Source organism: Chiloscyllium punctatum, chromosome 2, assembly GCF_047496795.1.
Source record: "Chiloscyllium punctatum isolate Juve2018m chromosome 2, sChiPun1.3, whole genome shotgun sequence".
NCBI classification, from domain to species: Eukaryota; Metazoa; Chordata; class Chondrichthyes; order Orectolobiformes; family Hemiscylliidae; genus Chiloscyllium; species Chiloscyllium punctatum.
This window is the reverse complement of record NC_092740.1, coordinates 34,626,927-34,649,856: the sequence shown is the minus strand read 5'-3', so window position 1 is coordinate 34,649,856 and position 22,930 is coordinate 34,626,927. Positions and strand designations below refer to the sequence as shown.

The 22,930-nt window shown below is 42.8% G+C and overlaps 1 protein-coding gene across 1 annotated transcript in view; it reads right to left on the bottom strand.

The window, feature by feature from the left end:
- Nucleotides 1-4,607: 4,607 nt before the first annotated feature.
- cfap96 (cilia and flagella associated protein 96) overlaps nt 4,608-22,930 on the bottom strand; it is a 34,160-nt gene continuing 15,837 nt past the window's right edge. The window contains exons 5-7 of the mRNA XM_072591731.1: nt 13,905-14,066; nt 9,938-10,104; nt 4,608-5,011 (exon numbers count right to left, since the gene is read on the bottom strand). Of these exons, the coding sequence (XP_072447832.1) occupies nt 4,960-5,011; nt 9,938-10,104; nt 13,905-14,066 (381 nt within the window). The 3' untranslated portion in view covers nt 4,608-4,959. The remainder of the gene's footprint in view (nt 5,012-9,937; nt 10,105-13,904; nt 14,067-22,930) is intronic.

Sequence of the window (22,930 nt, the reverse complement as noted above, 5' to 3'; positions counted from 1 at the left end):
ATTTTGTTTTGTTGTTTAAGTACTACATGTAGCCCTACACTTTATTTGTTAGAGAAATAAATCCCAGCAGTCTCAGCTCTTTGTGAATGTTGAATGTACAAGCAGAAGCAGGATGTACTTGTTGCAAAACACACTTCCAAAATTTAACATACAGAAAAATTACAATAAACATTTTGCATTTCAAACATGAGAAATGAAATGCTGCTTTAGAAAGCATGGTACATTTCAGAATGTGGGTGATTGCCAGTTTGAAAGGAACCATTCTAAACAAAACGAAATCTTCAATATGCCAAAGGAGTCGAATGATGGAAAGAACAATTCCAGGTACATTGCATACTTGCATGAAAGACAAGTTTTTGAAACAAGTCTTAGTGGAAAAAATAGTAGATCAGCTTATACCTGTGTAATATTCCTGAGGGGCTGAAAACCAATGCCAGTTCTTGGGAGCTGACAATACTAACAATCTCAGTGGTTGCTGGCCGTGGAACTGAATTCAGACAGGAACATAGAGTCATAGGGTCATATAGCATCGAAATGGAACCTTCGGTCTACCTAGTCCACACCAATTATGTTCCCAAACTAAACTACTGTCACCTGACTGCACTTGGCCCATATCTATCCGAAACATTCCTATTCATGTACTTATCCACATGTCTTTGAAATGTTGTAACTGTACCGGCACCTACCACTTCCTCTGGCAGTTAATTCCACACACTGACCACCCTCTATGTAAAAAGGCTTCCCGTGTCTTTTTAAAATCTTTCTCCTCTCACCTTAGAAATATGGCCCTGGATTTGAACTCCTCCATCTTAGGGAAAAGACCTTTGCTATTCACCTTATCTATGACCCTCATGATTTCATAAATGCTATAAGATCACCCTGGAATCTCCTGCACTCCAGTGGTAGAAGTCCCAGCTTATCCAGCCTATTTATATTACTCAAACCCTCCATTCCCAGTATTATCCTGGTAAATCTTTTCTGAACCCTCTCCAGTTTAATAATATTTTTCCAAAACAGGGAAACCAGAAACTGTATAGAAGAAGCTTTCCCAACATCCCATACAACCTCAACATGATGCTCTAACTCCTGTACTCAAAGGTCTGAGCAATGAAGGCAAGTATGCTGAATGTCTTCTGAACCACCCTATCTACCTGTGATGCAACTTTCAAAGAATTATGTACTGGAACCCCTTGGTCTGTCTGTTCTACACCACCCATTACTAAAGTAATTTATTTCTGATTGTTCCACAACTGCTCTTTTCTCACTTAAACAGTCACGAGAAGGTTACTGACAGTGAACTTTCTAGATGATTGTTGACCATGTTCAGTAGGGGGCCCCTCTAACAACCAGGTTTTCCTCCATACTGAAGCTACTGTAGCTATTGCACCATTAGCTCCTCTCCCAATATGAAGACATAAGAATATTAAAGCCAAAAGTCATGGATTAACTGATGCACATGTTATTCAAAAACTCATTGGGGGGTTGGTTTTTACGTGATTCACTATTTCTTGAGTATATACAGTATAATTGTGTATTTTATGGTCATGTATAATGTACATATAGTGTGACCAACAAAACTGTATTTGATTTCTTTACTAGATTTATAATGCTATTAAACTTTCTGATAAGAGGAATCTTTTCCTCCACTGTAAAATTTAATTGCAAACTCAATTTTGAACTTTTGCTTGCACTGAGATAATTTCAAAATGCATTTTTAATTTCTATTTTATGACAATAGACACTCTCATTGCAGCAGTTAGTTGATATTTCAGGCAGACCGAATAATCATCTAGTTCTCCCATCGGGAGCTCAATATTGCTGATCCTAACTCAAAATTATAACAAGTGTTTTCTTTTGTTTTACTGTAAATATTGCCAATGTTCTTGGTTTTTCACTTTCCAATTAAGAAAATAACACAAGCAATCATTTTCAATTTGCTCTGGGGTATAGTTCAGAGACATAAAAACTGCAGATGCTGGAATCTAAAGTAGACAAGCAGGTGGCTGGAAGAAGGACACTGTGTTCTTCCAGCCTCCTGCTTGTCTACCTGGGGTATAGTTTGGCATAAAGGATGAGATGCTCAAAATAATTGAAAAGTAAAATGTGACAGTTTCTGTAAAAGGTTCCTCATCTGCAATAAATGGAAAATAAATGCTGACCCAGCCAGCTATGCTGACATCCCATGAGAGAATTTTTTTTTTAAAAAGCATCAGCTTTATTCTTCACTGGTGACTTGAAGTTTCCTTTCTACTCCAATGTAATAGTGAGGAAGAATATTGGCTTGGAAATCATGATATGGAATTTGTACGGGTGGAGATAAGAAGCATCTAAAGGCAGAAAGCTTTGCAGGGGGTTATCCATAAAACTGTATTATACAGGAAAGCAATTAGATCATTTGGCCCATTGAATCTGCTCTGCCTTTCAGTCATGGCTGACATATTTTCCAGCCCCATTCTCCTGCCTCCTCCTTGTATCCCCTTACCAATCAAGAACCTATGTATCCCTGTCTTAAATACACTCAATGACTTAGCCTCCACAGCCTTCTATGGCAATGAGTTCCATAGATTTACCACCTCCTTGCTGAAGAAATTCCTCATCTCAGTTCTAAAGGGTTGTCCCTTTAGAGGATTCAGTGGATTGAATCCTCGGGTCCTAGTCTGTCCTACTAGTGAAAAGATCTTCTCCACATTCCTACAGATTGATGGGTAGCAAATGTCACCTCACAAGGGAGGGAGAGGAAAACAGAGACTTGCAGAGCAATTAGCCTATCAGTATTCGGGAAAATCCTGGAGTCTATTATAGAACAGGTAATCACATTAAATTTGGAAAGAATTGATGGGATTGAATGAAACCAGAATGGATTTAAGAAGGGCAAATCATGTTTAACAAATTTATCAGAGTTTTTGAAGATGTATCTAGTGGAATAGAAAACCAGTGGAAGTGGTGCATTTGGATTTTCAGACTTTTGATGAAGTTCCACATAAGAAGTTAGTGGGTAAAAATAAAGCAGATACGATTGTGAGTAATATATTGGCATGGATTAAGATTTGTTTGATAGGTAGGCAGCTGAGAGTGAGAATAATTGGGTCTTATTCCAGGTGGCAGGCTGTAACTAGTGGGGTACCGCAAGGATCATGCTTGGATCCCAGCAATTCACAATAGCATACACATGATCTGGATGAGGCAACCAAATGCAAAATTTGCAAGTTTGCTGAGGTCAAAAAACTGAGTGGGATGCGAGATGGGAGGAGGCTGCAAGGACACCCCGGGGTGATTTAGACATGTTGAGAGGGCAGCTGCAGTGCAATGTGGTTAAATGTGGCCAAATATAGTGTAAAAACAGAAAAGCAGAGTATTATTTAAATGGTCCAAAAAAGATCAGAATTGCTTTCACACCAGTCAATGAATGTATCAAAGATGTATTCCCTGGTTGGGGAATCTAGAATCAGAGGATACAGTCTCAGATATACAGGGTCAACCATTTAGGACTGAGAGGAGGATATAACTCTTCATGTAAAGGGGTAGTGAGCCTGTGGAATTATCTACCACAGAAGGCTGTGGAGGCCACGTCACTGAATGTGTTCAAGAACAGGACAGGTACATTTTTAGATTTTAAAGGTGTCAAAGGGTAGGGTCAGAAAGTGTGAATATGTCATTTGAGACAGAGGGTCAGCCATGAACATACTGAATGGTACAGCAGGCTTGAAGGGCCAATGACCTGCTCCTGCTCCTAGTTTCCATAATTCTGTCTGTGCAATGATGCTTCCATTAACAATTCTTCCTCCTGTAAACTGGTTATCATCTCATTATCTACTGCTATTTCCTTTAAACGCAATGACATCAGCATATAAAGATAGTTTCCATATTTTACTGCAAGTGGCATTAATAAACTTTTAGCCACCTTCAGACTAAGCAAGGTAACATCTGCTTGTCAGCCTGAGAGCCCTGCAATTTCAGTTTATCTACCCATTTCTACATACTAACCTACATGGGTCATTTTCTCCGAGAATCTCATGCAATCGATAATCAATCCACTGGACTCTGTTGTTGGCAACCCAAAGGCAAGCTTGTCTAATAGTCAGTTTGCCACTAGCAGTCCCCTCCTGCACATTCCCTAATTGCCTTTAACTGAGTGACTTGCTAGTTTATTTCAGAGGCAGTTAATCTTGCTGTGAATCTTCTCTCACATACAAGTCAGACGAGGTAAGGTGACCCAGGTGGAGTTCGTGGTGGGATCTGAACTCTTGTTTCTCAATCATGAGTTTATAATGCTTGATTTCTAACCCAGCAACACAGTCATGCTAATAATCATGTTCCCATTTGAGCTCTTTGGCCAGAATTTACTTGGGACAGAAAGCTTGTGGATGTTATTTTCACCTCAAATTCCAGCTCTCTAATGAGTGATCTGTCTGTTCTTTGTCCTTAGGCAAAAGTGAGGACTGCAGATGCTGGAGATTCGAGTTGAGAGTGTGGTGCTGGAAAAGCACAGCAGGTCAGGCAGCATCTGAGAGCAGGAAAATCGACGTTTTGGGCAATAGCCCGATTCCTGATGAAGAGCTTTTGCCCGAAACATCGATTTTCCTGCTCCTCGGATGCTGCATGACCTGCTGTGCTTTTCCAGCATCACACTTGTCTATCCAGGCCATTAGATATTCAGCCTCAATATGAGCCACAGACAGAGTGACAATGGCACTGATTTATTTTCTTATCTGAATGAAGAGAGGAAGTAAAAAAAGGTCAAAAATGTAGTTTAGTTATAGCAGTACAGTATTTACAATAAAAACCAATAATTTCACCAAAGTGGCTCAGAATGAGAGATTTCCAAACTCCATTTTGTTTTAAAAGGGTTAATGAGATACGACAGGAATATTCTGTAGAGTATTTTCAGCATACACTTGACTTGCAAGATGGCTTTACCATGGCTGAAAACTTTTACACTGCAAACCATGCATCCTTTCATTAGTAAACCATTACACGATCGACAGTCTTGTAGTTCAAGTTGTTCACCACCCTGCAAAGAAAATGAATTAGAAATGTTTGTACTGTAAAGGCACACAAAACATGAAATTAATATTTCCAGACAATATTTCTTCAAATCTAAGTCCTGAGAAAATAACCATCTTGTTCTCATGGAACCATTTTGATTAGATTTGCCCCTAAGTTTGGCAATTCCCAATAGCATCTAATCACTTTACTTGCACACTTGATCCCAAGCCGTTTTGAGAGTTGTGAAAAAACAACAACCCTCACTTGGGCATACATGAATTTCTCTGTCTGTTGTTTACTGAGATTTACAGCAGAGATAGGTCATTTGAGCCATTAGATGGTTTTCTGAACATTATATGGATTGTACATGCAAACATATGAATAAGGACCATAAATAGGACATGGCTCCTCAAACCTGCCCTGCCACTCAATGATATCAGATAGCTCCACATTCCTGCTATTCCCAAGACATTTCTTGGAGATAGATTCTTGATAAACAAGAGAGTATCTCTCCAACTTTCTTTAAAACAATTCAGACTTTGTTTTCACTGGCTGGTGAGGAAGAAGGTTCCAAAGATTCGTGACCCTCACTGTGAGAAAAAAACTCCTTATTTCTGATTTCAATAGGTGACCCCTAATTTTGAAACAGGTTTCAGCCAATCAAACTTCTCATACAGCAGACAAGCAGGTAAAATTCACTGAAAACAATGTTTTATTTAAAATACAAAATGAAGACTTTCAAGTGGTGAAATAGTGAAGTGTACTTTAAAATATAGAAAATGGCATAACATTGACCCTTAATGTAATGTGAAGTTGGACAAAGTTTTCTCCAATAGACGTGGAGGGAGTGAGCAAGGTGGATTTTAATCCTGATGTAGCAGTAGGAAAAAGAGGTGTTATTTCTGAATGATTCCCCTTTTGCTTTTGAATTTTGTAATGCTCCCAATCAAGATAGAAATTTACAAAATAATGAGAGGTAGAGATAGAGTTAATGGTGGTTGTCTTTTCCCGAGGATGGGGGATTTCAAGACTAGGAGGCACTCTTTTAAGGTGAGAGGAGAGAGATTTAAAAAAGATATAAGAGGCAAACCTTTTACACAGAGGGTGGTTCACGTGTGGAATAATTACCCTGAGGAAGTAGTGGATGTGGGTACAAGTACAACGTTTAAAAGACATTTGGATAGATATATAAATAGGAAAGGTTTGGAGGGATATGGGCCAGGAGCTAGAACTAGAACAGAACTAGAGAGCATAGGTTTAGGGTGAGAGGAGAAAGATATAAAAGGGCCAAAAGGGGCAACTTTTTCACGCAGAGTATGTGTGTGTATGGAATAAGCTGCCAGAGGAAGTGGTGGAGGCTGGTATAATTACAGTATTTAAAAGGCATCTGGATGGGTAAATGAATAGGAATGGTTTCAAAGAAACCCTTTCAAAGGAACCCATGTGCTGGCAGGTGAGACTAGATTAGTTTGGGATGATGTTTGGCATGGAAGGGTCTGTTTTCATGCTGTATGACTCTATGTCTCTATAAGAGCAATAGCAGTGTCACTTTCTGTCAAGACAATGATTCTTTCCATATTTGTCTCATTGTCTGTCACCTTTATTATCATTTCATGAGATATACCATCAGCTTTGTTGTAAATGGAGCTTCTTAGTTCTCTCTCTCCTCCTCCCCCTCTGTATCACCAGTTTCACCAATTAGTTCTGTCTAATGAGATTGAAACAGTTCCTGAGATCATATGGTTATGGTCTTAGAGAGATAGAGTCATAGAGATGTACAGCACAGAAACAGACCCTCTGTCCATGCAAACCAGACATCCCGATCTAATCTAGTCCCATTTGCCAGTACTTGGCCTATATCCATCGAAACCTTTCCTATTCATATGCCTATCCAGATGCCTTTTAAATGCTGTAATTGTACCAATTTTCACCACTTCCTCTGGCAGCTTATTCCATACATGCACATACTCGGTGTGAAAAAGTTGCCCCTTATGGCCCTTTTATATCTTTCTCCTCCCATGATTTTATAAACCTCTATAAGGTTATCCCTCAGCCTCCGACTCTCCAGGAAAAACAGCCCCTCCTATTCAGCCTTTCCCTATAGCTCAAATCCTCCAACTTATGGTCAGGTCTTCAAATTCCTCCCCTTCAACTTGATTTTCCAGCTCAACAATCAAGGCTATCTCAACATTAACATTGGGAACTCTGAGAAATCCTTCATAACCTCGGGCCAAACTGTTTCCTGACAGTTCTCATACCCTGGCATTTGAAGCCTCACTAGTCCCTTTCAATGTAAAAATGTTGAATTTCTTGGAGCAATCACAGACTATGATTGAACTGTTTATTTCCTTGACGTTGATAATGTGGCTGAAATGTCTAAAGGTGCCATAAGTTTTAAAGGTTACAATGACCTGTTGGGTCCATTGGCTGGATGGGTGAGGTCATACTTGGGGGTAAAACAAAACTTCAACTCTGGACGCTACCTATCTGTGAGTGAGCTGGGTGTTGAGGCCACAGATAGGAACATAACCAGATCAGAAACAGCAATGGTCTGAGTCTTGCAGAATCCAACAGTATATCTCCCTCCGGTCTTAAAAATAATCAGTCACCACTACCTTCTGTTTCCTGTCACTCAGGTATTTTTGTATCTATGCTAACACTGAATTTTATTTCATGGGGTGTAATATTATGATACTTTATCAAATTCTTATTTGACATCTATTAACAGCAGATCAACTGGATTACTCTCGAAAATCCTGTATATTTGTCAATACACTCAATCATATCAGTTAAACAAAAATGAAAACAGAACAAGCTGGAAATGGAAATGAAGGCATTGCTGGACAGTGAAACGTAGTTACCCTGAATTTAATGGTCATGCTGGAGACCCATAACCAATACACCTTCATCCATTTCCTAGACACAAAGTCGGATCATATCCCCATCAGGCAGTTAGCTGTCAGGGTTTACAAGGCATTCCATGTGAATATCCTGCTTTTGATTACTTGACAGTTCTTCAATCTCAATGGAACCAGAAGGAGCAGTGGTGATTGTTGGGACTCCAATTGGTCCAGATGAAGAGGACCTATGGAGGCCTCAGGGTGTAGCTAAGTTGGGTGCCTTCTCAGAGGCAGTCAGGCAGAACCCAGCAAGAGGCAGTTGTTTTATGGGGCAAGGGGTTAGGGATGGGATCATCCTTGCTGCTGGCAGAGCTCATCAGATGAGTGTGCCTAACCAACTCTAGGCTGCAGGCAGGCGGCTATAATAGGCCAGACAGCCTGCCACATGGCATGCCCAACCTTCCTGCTGGCCACTTATAGATCCTAAATAGTCCAGGGTCACGCCAGATTTTATTAGGTAAACTAGAACAATTCTTGAATCTATCCTTTCCCGTCCCCAGCAGGGCATATGGGCATTAAATTCCCTGCGTAGTTCAAAGTTTGTCACATTCACAGATCTGAAATTTTGGTGCAAGTTTTTAGACCCACCTAAAGCCTTTAGAATTAAGAGTGGGGAGCTTAATTGTGCAAGAGGCAACACCTCAGTTCTCAGACAGAGGGTTAAATTATGTTCTCTGAACCTTTTAGGTGCGTCTGGTTTCCTGATATATTTTGCATTTAATAGCATGTCGTTAAACACTGATTAATAGCTAATGGAATTATATTCATGGGCACAATTCTATTAGCTAAAAATGGGAAACATGTGTTTTCACAGACATTTCACAGATATAAATGAGGCATGAACCTAATGGGATAAACTCTTTCGTCCAACTTCTGGTGAATACAAACATCTTTATGTTACTTGGTTCCTTTATAGCCTTGTTGTCTCTTTGTTTAAACAATAACAATGTGAAGGTTGATCACTCTCCATGTTGAACAGCCTACGAACAGTCTCAGTTATATGCAGTCTGGCTCGTTGTTACAAAACACTGGCAATGTTAGTGGTGAAGCCTGACTGGATTGCTGGAGCAAGGCAGCCACTCTGACTGATGCTAGAAAATCTGAGTTCAGGGCAAGCAATCAGGGCTCAATTCAAAATTGACACCACTCAATTAGCCATCTGTTTTGGCTGCTTCTTTGTCCCATTCAAGCCTTTGGTATCGAAGTTTTGGTGAAGAGCTATCAGATCCTAGTTGTGATGGAAGGTCAGTGACCTGAAGATGAGCACATTGCTGAGTATTGTAACCTCCTTTTATGGTAACAGTCGGAACCCTGGCAGGTGTATGGTGCCAGTAGTGGTGGCTGTAATGAAGTGATAGACATTGACTGCACATTGATTGCATCTCTCATCAGATGCCTCACACGGAACCTCCTGTGTAATTGTCCTCTGCAGTGCCAACCTGCAATACTGGCCCATATTCTTACGGGAAGGGGATCATTCAACCTCTTCTGGTCTGGACTCAGAATGTCTTGAGACACTCATGGTTCTGACTTCCATAGCTAGCTCTGTCCAAGCTGTCTTCATCAGTTAGGACAGTCTCTTGTTGCCATCGCGAAGGAAACATTATCTTTGTTTCACCAGGACGGTTTATAGGTGAACCTCTCAGAAGGCTTCACTAAAGAGCAGTGCTGTTCATCACCAGGTCTCTGGACATCTCTAGGTCCTCACTCTCCTTTCCCCTTCAAATCTCTCCCCACTAATTGGCTCCCCTAGCCTCTGATTCCCTCCTCCTGCATCCTGACTCTCTGCTGCTGACCTCCGTGCTGGCGTTTCAATGTGAAAACTGTGAATGACGTCACATGTACATTCTACATGATGACACAGTGTCTGGAATAGTGAGTGTGCGTGTTCCTGGATTAGTACACATGCATATTCCCCAAAGTTGTAGTTGTCAGCAAACTCTTGCTCAAAAATGCTCAAAATGAAGATTGCTGGTTTGTATACATCTCATTATTTATATAACATAAACACATTTGACTAACAATTTAGCTAATTAGGTGCCATTACTTACCTGTTGATATTTGTTGCAAGCACACTTTTAACTGGCCTGCTCTTCGGTCCGGCATTGGGTCTAAACACTAAACCCTTACCAACTTTTTGGCTTTCTTTTGCATCTTTCATTAAAGTACTGAAATGAGCTGGATAAACATCAAAGGCACCTGCCTTCATGCCGCCAAGCTAAAACAAAGAGAAAAAGAACATAAAAGGGAAAAAATGAATACATTATTAAAAACGGAATTATAAATTGAAGATTTGTGGATGCTGTTGAAATTGTTGACAGGAAACTTTGTATAGAATCCACGGTCTGAATCTTATGTTTTTTTGGTTAGGTTTTGCTGTGCAGCTCAGAGAGATTCTCACTGCGAGTCCTGGCAAAATCTCTCGCTATATCTTACTACTCTCATCTCACTAACTACCTATCCCACCGCCGTCACCTGATTCTAGCCCCATCTTACCATTTGCTGTTCCTGAAACAACACCAGCATCCCTGGCACCCCGCCACATTTAAAAGGTTGCTGGCAGGACCTGATAGCCTGACTGTGTCCCACCCATGGAACAACTTCACCAGACAAGCCCAGATGAGCAGTGCCAAAACCCCTGACAGATGCCTGTGTATAGCCCTGACCAGGTCAGCCCTACTTCCCCAGCTGGCTGCTATGGAGCTACAGGACTGACAGTTACCCACTCCCTGGTCTACAGAGACAGTGACTCCCCTGACAAAGAGCATCCTGACCACGACCAATCTTCTGGACTGGTATTAGAGTGTGTCCTTGACTTAATGTGATTGGACTCCTGACTGACAGATGCTTCCATTGACTTCAGGGAGGTCCTTCACCTAAAACGTGCAATGATTTTGCTGCCACATCATACAGGAGTGAGACTGGACATATTGACTGAGGACTGCTGACCAGTAAGGCAAGCTGCCTGCTGTAAGCATGTAGGTTAATGAGCAAGCACGAAGAGAGCAGGCCTGAGGTGCAGCCTAGTAGTGAGGTCTGCGATGCTGGAGAGTCTAAGTCAAAAAATATGGTGCTGGAAAAGCACAGCAGGCAGCATCTGAGTAGCAGGAGAGTCAACGTTTTGAGCATAAGCCCTTCATCAGGAATGTCGGGGGTGGGGAAGGAAGCTGAGAGATAAATAGAAGGGTGGAGGTGGGGCTGGGGAGAAGGTAGCTGGGAAGGTGATAGGCAGATGCAGGTCAGGGGGTGATGGTGATAGGTCGGAGGGGAGGGTGGAATGGATAGGTGGGAAGGAAGATAGGTAGGATAGGTCAAGAGGGTGGTGCCGAGTTGGATGGTTGGATCTACAATGAGGTGGGTGGAGAGGAGATTTGGAAACTGGTGAAGTCAATGTTGATGCCGTGTGGTTGGAGGGTCCCAAGGTGAAAGATAAGGCATTCTTCCTCCAGTTGTCAAGTGGCTTGGATCTGCCCAGGACTTGCATGTCCTTAGAGGAATTGGAGGTTGCAGGGTGGTGTCAAAGTGGTCGGTTACAGGGCATTAGAGTTGTTTTGGTGGATTTGTCACAAAGATGTTCCCTGAAACGCTCCGCAAGTTGGCATCCTGTCTCCCCAATGTAGAGGGGAACACATCGATAGCAACGGATACAGTATGTGAGGTGGGTGGATATGCAGGAAAATCTCTGCCGGATGTGAATAGATCTTTTGGGGCCTTGGATGTAGGTGAGGGGGGGAGGGGTGGCGTTGGAAGGATGTGTAATCCAGGTAGCTGTGGGAGTCGGTGGGTTTGAAATAGATGCAGTTCAACTTGAGTTGGGTTCCTGACCCCTCGTACAAAGTGTCCTTGCAGGAGCTTTCAATGTCAGTTGCTAGTGCACTATGCAATGCAGGCCTATGCTTCTTGAGTAACCTGCATGTGAATCAGAAAGTGGCATGAGGATCCTGAGGTGTAAGCAAATATCAGATGTGGTGGCCATGGACTAAGGGTGAATGTGGCTGGTACCTATGGATGGTGCCCCAAAATGCTACTGCATGGTGAGCAACATGGAGGCTCTCTGCAGCCAGCTGAAATTACCAGGTCTTGTGCATCTGTGTATGTATGATGCACTGTCATTTTAACAGTCCAATCACATGGCACCATTGCCCATTTGAGGGACATGGCTTCATCTAATCTTGATGTCTGCAGAGTAAACACCTCCATAATGAAGCTCCTGCTGTTTAACTCTTTGGCCTCCTTGGTCCTTCTTGAAATGTAACACCAAGTACCCACTCTGACTTCCATTGAGAAACCTTAGAGTCTAGTTTGGTCGCAGCAGTTTGGAGGGTAGCAAGTTGCACATTAATAAGGTGAAAGCTGTGCTTAATGAGGTTGTTAACAAGCAAAAATCCCTCTTCATGGGCAACTCGTCACTGTCAATCAAGAATCTTGTTCTTGATACTCTCAAAATTAGATAAAGTTTGCAGCAAGTTGCTCTCAACCTCAAGATAAGCCTTGCTGGATTTCTTCTGTAATTTTGCCACATCCTCAGCGCAGCCCACATAATCCATGTCCCTAAGAGATTCTGTCCGATCGAACAATCATAAATAATTGGACATTGAAATAATATCAAGATCTTCTCACTTAGCACCATAGAAAGGAAAACAACTGCTTTCTGTGAATGTTTTTGGGATGAACTCTTCAGAAATCTGAATCCAGCAACCTTTATGTGATGGGCACTTTGTGCTTGGAACAAACACATATGAAAAATAGAACCTTACTATGGAGCTACCAGTTCATTGATAAATTAAAACAGGGTAATAGATAAATAAATAACATTTTTCTTATTCAGATGAGTACATAGATCAGCATTGTATCAAAAGATTGTGTAGGCATGAATTTCCTGTTATAATTTTTGTTAATCCTTGTACATCAATTCCAAAAATTAATGGTGGGGAATTTCAACTTTGTCAGGAGCAGAATCGATTGTCATGATACAGCTGCATACATTGGCCGTTAGTTGGCAATGTGAAGTCGTTTTTATAGTCACATTATCAACTTTGTGCGATGTTTATTTCCAACTATTGTAATCAGTCAATTGAGTTTTCAGGTTGATTCAGTTTGTATTAACATATTCATTATTGATCTCTGGACATAACTGCTAAAGTCATATCCTGCTGCATCACGCACAGATTTTATGTAGAATTGTTATGTAGAATTTTATGTAGAATTCTCAAAACCTGCTGTTTTAATTTATAAACTGATTTTTTGGTAAAGTCTCTTTGAATTTAGCAATGCGTTGACAAATTGAGAATCAAACCATTGGGTTTAAAATTTAAACAAAGCCTGGCATCAGTCATCAGTTAATTTACACATTCTTCAAGCCTGAATCTTAAACACATTTACATAAGCCGAATTTAATTCTGGGCAACCTGCAATGTGAGGATCACCCCCCACTCCTTTTCTGCCCTATCCCAAGGTTCTTATCTCTGTTTCCTCAAACCCATCCTTTCTACCTTCTAAAAGCCCCATCTTGGTCAAATGTGAAGGGTCCATTCATTGCTTTGTCAGTGAGATTAAAATCAATAATTCAACTGTCTCTGTCATATTTTATCCTTTTCCTTTCTCACCTAATCAAATGGCCCCGCAACTTCCTCAACCCAGGACCTGAAACCTATAACTTTCCCTAATTTCCCTCTTATCATTCTGTTTCCAGGTTCATCACACCATTAAGACCCACCTCCTGCCATTTCACGCCATTCCCACTCAACAACTAACCAACCAAATACACTTCCTGATCCCCATGCTGGCTGGTTCTCTCTCTTTAGGATTTGGCCCCAGCTTTGTTATTCCCTCCACTTCAAAAAGCCCATCCTCTGTTCCTGCAGACATCTCATCTCCAACCTCCAACATCCTTTTTTTCTCTCCAAATTTCTTGCCCCACCTTCATTGCTGCCTCTTAACACAGTGCCTCTCCAAGTGTATTTCTGTCCCTGTTACAGCAAGTTGACACTAACTGAAATTGTGAAATCAAATACATACTGATTTTCCAGGAGAAGGAGGTTTAAAAGGTGCTTCTATCTTTTTCATTGGGGGTACCTCCTTTAGTGGAGGCAAGATTTTTTCAGTCCTGTAGGGGTTATTATCAAAGTATTCCCTAGGGTAAAGGTTCAATCGAAATGGTCCTCCAAGGAGTTGTTCTTTCTGTAATGGTACCACAGAGACATTAGTTTATAGAAATTGAACCAAAGAGTTAATGTTCAGCTCAAACATGAGTATGAGTAGGTTAGGGTTCAGTAAAATACAATAAAAGCACATGATGAACTTTAAACTAAAATGTAGATTTTACCATGAGTTATTGGAATCTAACCTTGGACCTTGAAATCAATGGGCTTGGTATGAGGCAGGATTGAAAATAATTTCATGACTGGAGAGCATTCCCAGAGGGGAATCAGCAATGAGGGGTGACAGTATTTGGGGCAGGGAGGAGGGAGTTGATAACTGTCAGAGGCTGACGGAACTTTCATTGGAAACGCTGGAACTCAGGGCAGGTGTCAGGATCTCCAAAGGTGAGTGCCAAGTTGTACAACTGCCACTATGCCAACTATTCCAGAGGGAAGGCTGTGGGTTTCAAGGCTGAGGAAACAATCGAGCCATAACATTTCAAACCAGACAAGGGGTTAATAAAGTGATTAGAAAGGATCTGCCTTCAACTGCAGTGTTAAAAGTTACATTTTTCCTCAGAACTCTAATAATTCTTGAACATGACCAAATGTTGCAAACTTTTTCAAGAGAATAAGCATTAAAAGCTGAAAAACTTAAAAATAACACTTTGAAGAAGAGTTTTGTCTGCCATGTTTTCATAATTGAAATTTTGAACAGAATGCAGCTACTGAGCCACAGTATTGGCTATAACAGAGGCAACAAAGTATCAAACTGTGCTGTTTGCACTATCAAGCCTCCTGCTTGTGGTTCAGCGATGGTCTGGTAAGGGGATCCTTGGTCGGATTTGATTATCATTGCAAAGTCAAAGCTAGAGCTGAGGGGAGGGGAGGTTTCGTGTTCCCAGTCAGGGTCTGAAGTATTCGGGGACTCAGGGACTGGTGGAAAATTGTGGGTCAGCACAGGAGGCCAGTGCTGGGGGTCAGGAGTAATGGTAGGAAAAGGAAGTGGGTACAATGCGGGGTCGAGAGAAACACTCTATTCTCCTCCAGATTCATGTTCAAGTAAATAAATATAAAATAAATTTAAAACTGTAGGTTGCAGGTGATTCCAAGACCTGATTAAGCTGAAAAATGTGTTGCTGGAAAAGAGCAGCAGGTCAGGTAGCATCCAAGGAGCAGGAGAATCGACGTTTCGGGCATAAGCCCTTCTTCAGGAATGAGGAGGCTGTGCCAAGCAGGCTAAGATAAAAGGTAGGGAGAAGGGACTTGGGGGAGGGGCGTTGGGAATGTGATAGGTGGAAGGAGGTTAAGGTGAGGGTGATAGGCCGGAGAGGGGTTGGGGGCAGAGAGATCAGGAAGAAGATTGCAGGTCAAGAAGGCGGTGCTGAGTCTGAGGGTTGGGACTGAGAAAAGGTGGTGGGCAGGGGAAATGAGGAAGCTGGAGAAATCTGCATTCATCCCTTGTGGTTGGAGGGTTCACAGGCAAAGATGAGGCGCTCTTCCTCCAGGCGTCATGTTGCCATGGTCTGGTGATGGAGGAGGCCAAGGGCCTGCATGTCCTTGGTGGAGTGGGAGGGGGAGTTAAAGTGTTCAGCCATGGCGCGGTTGGGTTGGTTGGTGCGGGTGTCCCAGAGGTGTTCTCTGAAACATTCCGCAAGTAAGCGGCCTGTCTCCCTAATGTAGAGGAGGCCACATCAGGTGCAGCGGATGCAGTAAATGATGTGTGTGGAGGTGTAGGTGAAATTTGTGATGGATATGGAAGGATCCCTTGGGGCCTTGGAGGGAAGTGAGGGAGGTGTGGGCGCAAGTTTTGCATTTCTTGCGGTTGCAGGGGAAGGTGCCGGGAGTGGAGGTTGGGTTGGTGGGGGGTGAGGACCTGATGAGGGAGTTGCGGATGGTCTTTCTGGAATGCTGATAGGGGTGGGGAGGGAAATATATCCTTGGTGGTGGGGTCTGTTTGGAGGTGGCAGAAATGACAAAGGATGATACGATGTATCTGGAGGTTGGTGAGGTGGTAGGTGAGGACCAGTAGGGTTCTGTCCTGGTGGTGTTTGGAGAAGAAGGGTTCAAGGGCAGAGGAGTGGGAAGTGGAGGAGATGCGGTGGAGAGCATCGTCAACCACGTCTGAGGGGAAATTGCGTCTTTGAAGTGGGCAGCACGGTGGCACAGTGGTTAGCACTGCTACCTCACAGCACCTGAGACCCGAGTTCAATTCCTGCCTCAGGCAACTGTCTGTGTGGAGTTTGCACATTCTCCCTGTGTCTGCGTGGGTTTCGTCTGGGTGCTTCGGTTTCCGCCCACTGTCCAAAAATTGCAGGTTAGGTGAACTGGCTATGCTAAAATTGCCCGTAGTGTTAGGTGAAGGGGTAAATGTAGGGGAATGGGTCTGGGTGGGTTGCTCTTCGGAGCGTTGGTGTGGGCTTGTTGGGCCGAAGGGCCTGTTTCCACACTGTAAGTAATCTAATCTAATCTAAGAGGAGGCCATCTGGGTTGTTCGGTATTGGAATTGGTCCTCCTGGGAGCAGATGTGGCGGAGGTGAAGGAATTGGGAATATGGGGTGGCGTTTTTACAGGGGACAGGGTGGGAGGAGGTGAAATCTAGGTAGCTATAAACCAACCAACTCCCACAGCTATCCTCAGACGTGGTTGACGATTCTCTCCACCGCATCTCCTCCACCGCCCTTGAACACCGTCCCTCCAATCGCCACCAGGACAGAACCCCACTGGTCCTCACCTACCACCCCACCAACCTCCAGATACATCGTATCATCCTTTGTTATTTCTGCCACCTCCAAACAGATCCCACCACCCAGGATATATTTCCCTCTCCTCCCCTATCAGCGTTCTGGAAAGACCACTCCCTCGTCAGGTTCACACCCCCACCAATCTAACTTCCACTCCTGGCACCTTCACCTGCAACCACAAGAAATGCAAAACTTGCACCCACACCTCCCTCCTCACTTCCCTCCAAGGCTCCAAGGGATCCTTCCATATCCATCACAAATTCACCTGCACCTCCACACACATCATTTACTGCATCCGCTGCACCCGATGTGGCCTCCTATACATTGGGGAGACAGGCCGCCTACTTGCGGAACGTTTCAGAGAACACCCCTGGGACACCCGCACCAACCAACCCAACCGCCCCATGGCTGAACACTTTAACTCCCCCTCCCACTCCGCCAAGGACATGCAGGTCCTTGGCCTCCTCCATCGCCAGACCATGGCAACATGACGTCTGGAGGAAGAGCGCCTAACCTTCCGCCTACAAACCCTCCAACCACAAGGGATGAATGCAGATTTCTCCAGCTTTTTCATTTCCCCTCCCCCCACCTTTTCTCAGTCCCAACCCTCGGACTCAGCACTGCCTTCTTGACCTGCAATCTTCTTCCCGACCTCTCCGCCCCACCCCCTCTCCAGCCTAACATGCTCACCTTAACCTCCTTCCACCGCCCCTCCCCTAACTCCCTTCTCCCTATCTTTTATCTTAGCCTGCTTGGCACAGCCTCCTCATTCCTGAAGAAGGGCTTATGCCCGAAACGTCGATTCTCCTGCTCCTTGGATGCTGCCTGACCTGCTGTTCTTTTCCAGCAACACATTTTTCAGCTCTGATCTCCAGCATCTGCAGTCCTCCCTTTCTCCAAGGTCTGATTAAGGTCTGGTTTTCCTTGTGACATGACTCAGGGCAAACTCTCAAGTGGGGCATTCATCTCCTTAGTCAAATATGCAAAGAACTAAACACTTGCCTCAGGTGTGATGAAAAAACACTTATTATTCATTTATCCAAATATAGCAGTTGGCTTATTTCTGGCCAAAAATTTCACATTTTTCCTGCCTCCCTTATCAGGGTTTTATAGACCAGTTAATGCCCAAACAGGGGGAGCTACAGAATCAAGTTTATAAGTCCATGAAAAGACCAGTGAGTAATTAAGACCGTCACTGAAAGGCATTAATTGACGTAACTGAATTCATAAATGTTGTTATCAAGTTATTATTAAATAATGCTCTATGAAACTTCCAACTCTGCTGACACCCATGAAAAGAGCAACATCAAAAGCTTGTGCACACATAATAATGAATAGAATTGAACGGAGGAATGTACTGGTAAATGCAAAACTGTTTCAGCAAAGTCAAATTTAAAAAAGTTAAACTTTTAATTGGCTTTTTTATTGGTATATGCATGACAGACTTAGAGAGATCGGAGGTGGCAATGCACAGTTGGCAATTATTGGATTTTTGGTATCAATAAACATTTTGCTATAAAAAATTTTATTTTTGATGTCAGAATTTTAAAAATCTCTTAAATAACAGCAGACAAAACACATTTTCCCTGAAGCTTTTCTCAAGTTATTCAAATGCTTCATCAGGTTTTCTGACATAGATTGGCCATGATTCATTGTGCTGGAAGTGTCCTCAGGGCAGCACGTTGGGCAGCACAGTGGTTAGCACTGCAACCTCACAGCGCCAGGGACCTGAGTTCAATTCCAGCCTTGGGTGACTGTCTGTGTGGAGTTTGCACATTCTCCCCATGTCTGCGTGGGTTTCCTCCGGGTGCTCCGATTTCTTCCCACAGTTCAAAGATGTGCAAGTTTGGTGGATCGGCCATGCTAAATTACCTGTAGTGTAAGGTGCATTAGTCAGAGGGAAATGGGTATGGATGGGTTACTTTTCGGAGGATTGGTATGGACTTGTTGGGCCAAAGGGCCTGTTTCCATACTGTAGGGAATCTAATCTAAATCTCACATACTGGTTGGAAAGTCTGGGTCAGCCTGGTTCTGCTGGCCTGGCAAGCCATACTATTTCTGGTGCCAGGGCAATTAGTCCCCTGCACTCTGTGTCCAGGAGCTGCTGTCAAGACAGAGAGTCTGCAACACATCAGGTCCAGCAGCACCACTGGGAACAGTGGCTGCTGTTGTGACCACAACCTGTGCCAGATCAAGCCAGTGTTGGAGGCTGGAGAAGCTAATGAAAGCAGTGAGTTCACCAGGTAAAAACCTCACTGAGGATGGATGGGATTTCATTCAAGCCAGGGCTGTACGTTCAGGTTAACACAGTTAATATTCAAAGAGGTCATTATTAAGAACTCAGGCAGCTTTAATCTGCTGTAATTAAACAGAGCATAAGGATTTTAGATACTTCTTTTAATCAACATGTTCAGATATGTTATGAGATACCTCTGGAACAGGTGGGACTTGAACATAGCTTCTGACCCAGAGATAGGAACATTACCACCACATCACAAAACCCAGCATGAGAACTATCAGAATAGCCACTAAATCAGTCATCATAATGACATTAATAAAAATCAGATGAACCAATTTACTTAGTAATGAAAATACTGGCAGATGTTTGAAATCTAAAATAAGAACATGCTGGAAATACATTGCACTCTGGCAGCATCTGTGGAGACAGAAAATGAATTAACATTTTGAGTTGAGTATGGCTTTTGTTAGTGCAGTAGGTTGAAGAGTCAGGAGAAACTAGGAAAATGGAATTGAGTCTTCTAGGGTGTGAAGAAGTGTAGTCAATGCACCCATGGGAGAGTCAGTGGGCATATCATAAAAATCAGTGAAATGCTTATCTTCAGAAGTAGAATCAAAGGGGTCAAGGAAGGGAAGTGTTGATGATAGACCATGTGATGGTGAAGGATAGAGATTGGGAACAAATTTGATGATGTTTTCTAGATCTGGGTGACAGCAGGAGACAAATTAGTAGTTATTGATGTACTGGACAAAGAGGTACGGGGCGTGAGTAGGAATGGAACAAGTAACGTTCCGATATATGTTCCTGGACCAATGGGCTGAAAAGTGGCAGATGGAGTTTAATTTAGATAAATGCGAGGTGTTGCATTTTGAGAAAGCAAATCTTAGCAGGACTTATACACTTAATTAGATTAGATTAGATTACTTACAGTGTGGAAACAGGCCCTTCGGCCCAACAAGTCCACACCGACCCACCGAAGCGCAACCCACCCACACCCCTACATTTACCCCTTACCTAACACTACGGGCAATTTAGGATGGCCAATTCACCTAACCTGCACATCTTTGGACTGTGGGAGGAAACCGGAGCACCCGGAGGAAACCCACGCAGACGCGGGGAGAACGTGCAAACTCCACACAGTCAGTCGCCTGAGGCGGGAATTGAACCTGGGTCTCTGACGCTGTGAGGCAGCAGTGCTAACCACCGTGCCGCCCACTACCACCGTGCCGCCTAGGGAGTGTTGCTGAACAAAGAGACCTTGGAGTGCAGGTTATAGCTCCTTGAAAGTGGAGTCATGGGTCGACAAGATAGTGAAGAAGGCACTTGGTATGCTTTCCTTTATTGGTCAGAGTATTGACTACAGGAGTTGGGAGGTCATGTTGCGGCTGTACAGGACATTGGTTAGGCCACTGTTGGAATATTGCGTGCTATTCTGGTCTCCTTCTTATCGGATTTGAGCTATAAGGAGAGGTTGAATAGGCTAGGGTTTCTTTTCCTGGAGCACTGGAGACTGAGTGGTGACCTTATAGAGGTTTACAAAATTATGAGGGGCATGTATAGGATATATAGACAAAGTCTTTTCCCTGGGGGCGGGGAGTCCAGAACTAGAGGGCATAGATTTAGTGTGAGAGGGGACATTTTCACGCAGAGGGTGATAAGTGTATGGAATGAGCTGCCAGAGGAAGTGGTGGAGGCTAGTACAATTTGCAACATTTAAAAGGCATCTGGATGGGTATATGAATAGGAAGGGTTTGGAGGGATATGGGCCGGGTGCTGGAAGATGGGACTAGATTGGGTTGGGATATCTGGTCGGCATGGACAAGTTAGACCAAAGGGTCTGTCTCTGTGCTGTTCATCTCTATGACTCTCACAAAAAGAAAGGCTTACAATGGCCTATTCTGAAGAGTCATAACTCTGTTTCTCTACCACTGAGAGTACCAAACCTGCTTAAGATTATTTTCTGTTTTTTTCTTTGTGGATATGGGAGTCATTGGCAAAGCCAACACTTGTTGCCCATCCCGAATTGAGCTTGATGTCTGTGGCTTGCTGAACTAGTTAAGAGGGCAGTTAAGAGTTGACCACATTACTGTGAGTCTGGAGTCACACGTAGGCCAGTTTATGTAAAGTAAGAAAAGGATTTCCCTCCCTGAATTACATTAGTGAGCCAGATGGGTTTTTGCAACAATTGGCAGTCCTGTAGTTTCATTATCACTGACTGCTTTTCTAGCACTTCTTGTTTTTGTTAGTTTGGGTCAGATATCTGAATGTCACCTTTACAAATATATCACTTTAACTGTGGGACACCCCTAAAGACACAGAAAAATCATAAATACCACTATTGTGACAATCATATTTTCCAAATTGCACTAACAAGTTAAAAACTCGATTAAGCTTCAGTCGAAGCAGCCCTTACAGCAAGGATCCCTGATAGAGATCATGTTTGCTGCAGGTGCACAGCTTCCTGAGGCTGGAAATGAAACCCCAAAATATGACGTCTCATTTTTATCTTTGTATAGCCTCTGAAGGGAAGATTACCTTCAAAAACATAACAGCACCTAGACTCTATTCTACCTCAAACTAATCACAAAACACACGCCATAGTCTCAAGGTGGGAGCTGCTTCCAAGTAAAATTTTCTAAATCTCACACCACTCTGTGCAAAGCCAACGATTAAATACTATATTGTATACCAAATTAAGCACCAAATTGTTTCTTTGTGCATCTTTTATATAACCTGTTAAAGGAGTTTTGTCTTGCAATAACACCAATAACTGCTGCACTGTCAAATTATGCTTTATCAGGTATTTATAGATTGACTCACAGCAAAGCTATATCCCAGTGAAGAAGAAGGGAAAGGGATAAACCGACCGTGTTTAACCGAAGAAGTTAAGGATAGTATCAAATTTAAAGAAAAAACATACAATGTGACAAAGATTAATGATAAATCAGAGGGTTGGGAAATGTGACAAAAGAAAATAATGAGGAAGACAATGAACTATGAAGATAAAGTATCAAATAATTCAGAAATAGACAGTAAGAGCTTTTTTATATAAAATTCAAGTACAGACAGCAAGAGTTTTTTCTAAATATATACAAAGGGAGAGGACAAAATGAAGATAGGCCCTTTAGAAAACAGGGTGTCGAAATAGTAATGAGGAACCAGCAAATGGCAGATGGGTTGAACAATTATTTTACATCAACACCGAAAGAACTGCAGAAGCTGTAAATCGAAAACAAAAATAAAAGGTTGCTGGAAAAGCTCAGCAGGTCTGTCAGCATCTGTGGAGAGAAATCAGAGTTAACGTTTTGGGTCCGATGACTCTTCCTCAGAACCAGACCCAAAACGTTAACTCTGATTTCTCTCAACAGACATGGCCAGACCTTCTGAGCTTTTCCAGCAATCTCTATTTTTGTTTCTAAATTATTTTACATCAGTCTTCATTGTAAAGAACACTGGCAGCATTCCAAAAATATTAAATCATCAAGACACTAAAGTGAGTAGGAAACCAATGAATAACAATCACTCGAGAAAAAGGGAAACTAATGGGGGTTAAGGCCAATAAGTCTCCTAAATCTGGTGAGTTGCATTTTTGGAGTTTAAAGCAAGTAACTCCAGAGATAGTGGATAGCAATCTTCTGGAACCTGTTCGATTCTGGAAAAGTCCCAGAGGATTGGAAAACTGCCAGTGTAGCACCTTTATTTGAAAAAGGAGGGAAAAAAAGAAAATTGGAACTATAGCACGCCATTTAGAAATGCTGGACCACAATTAATTATCATCGAGAGTGTGGTGCTGGGAAAGCACAGTCGGTCAGGCAGCATCCGAGGAGCAGGAAAATCAACGTTTCGAGCATAAGCCCTTCATCAGGAATGACCTGCTGTGCTTTTCCAGCACTACACTCTCGACTCTGACCTCCAGCATCT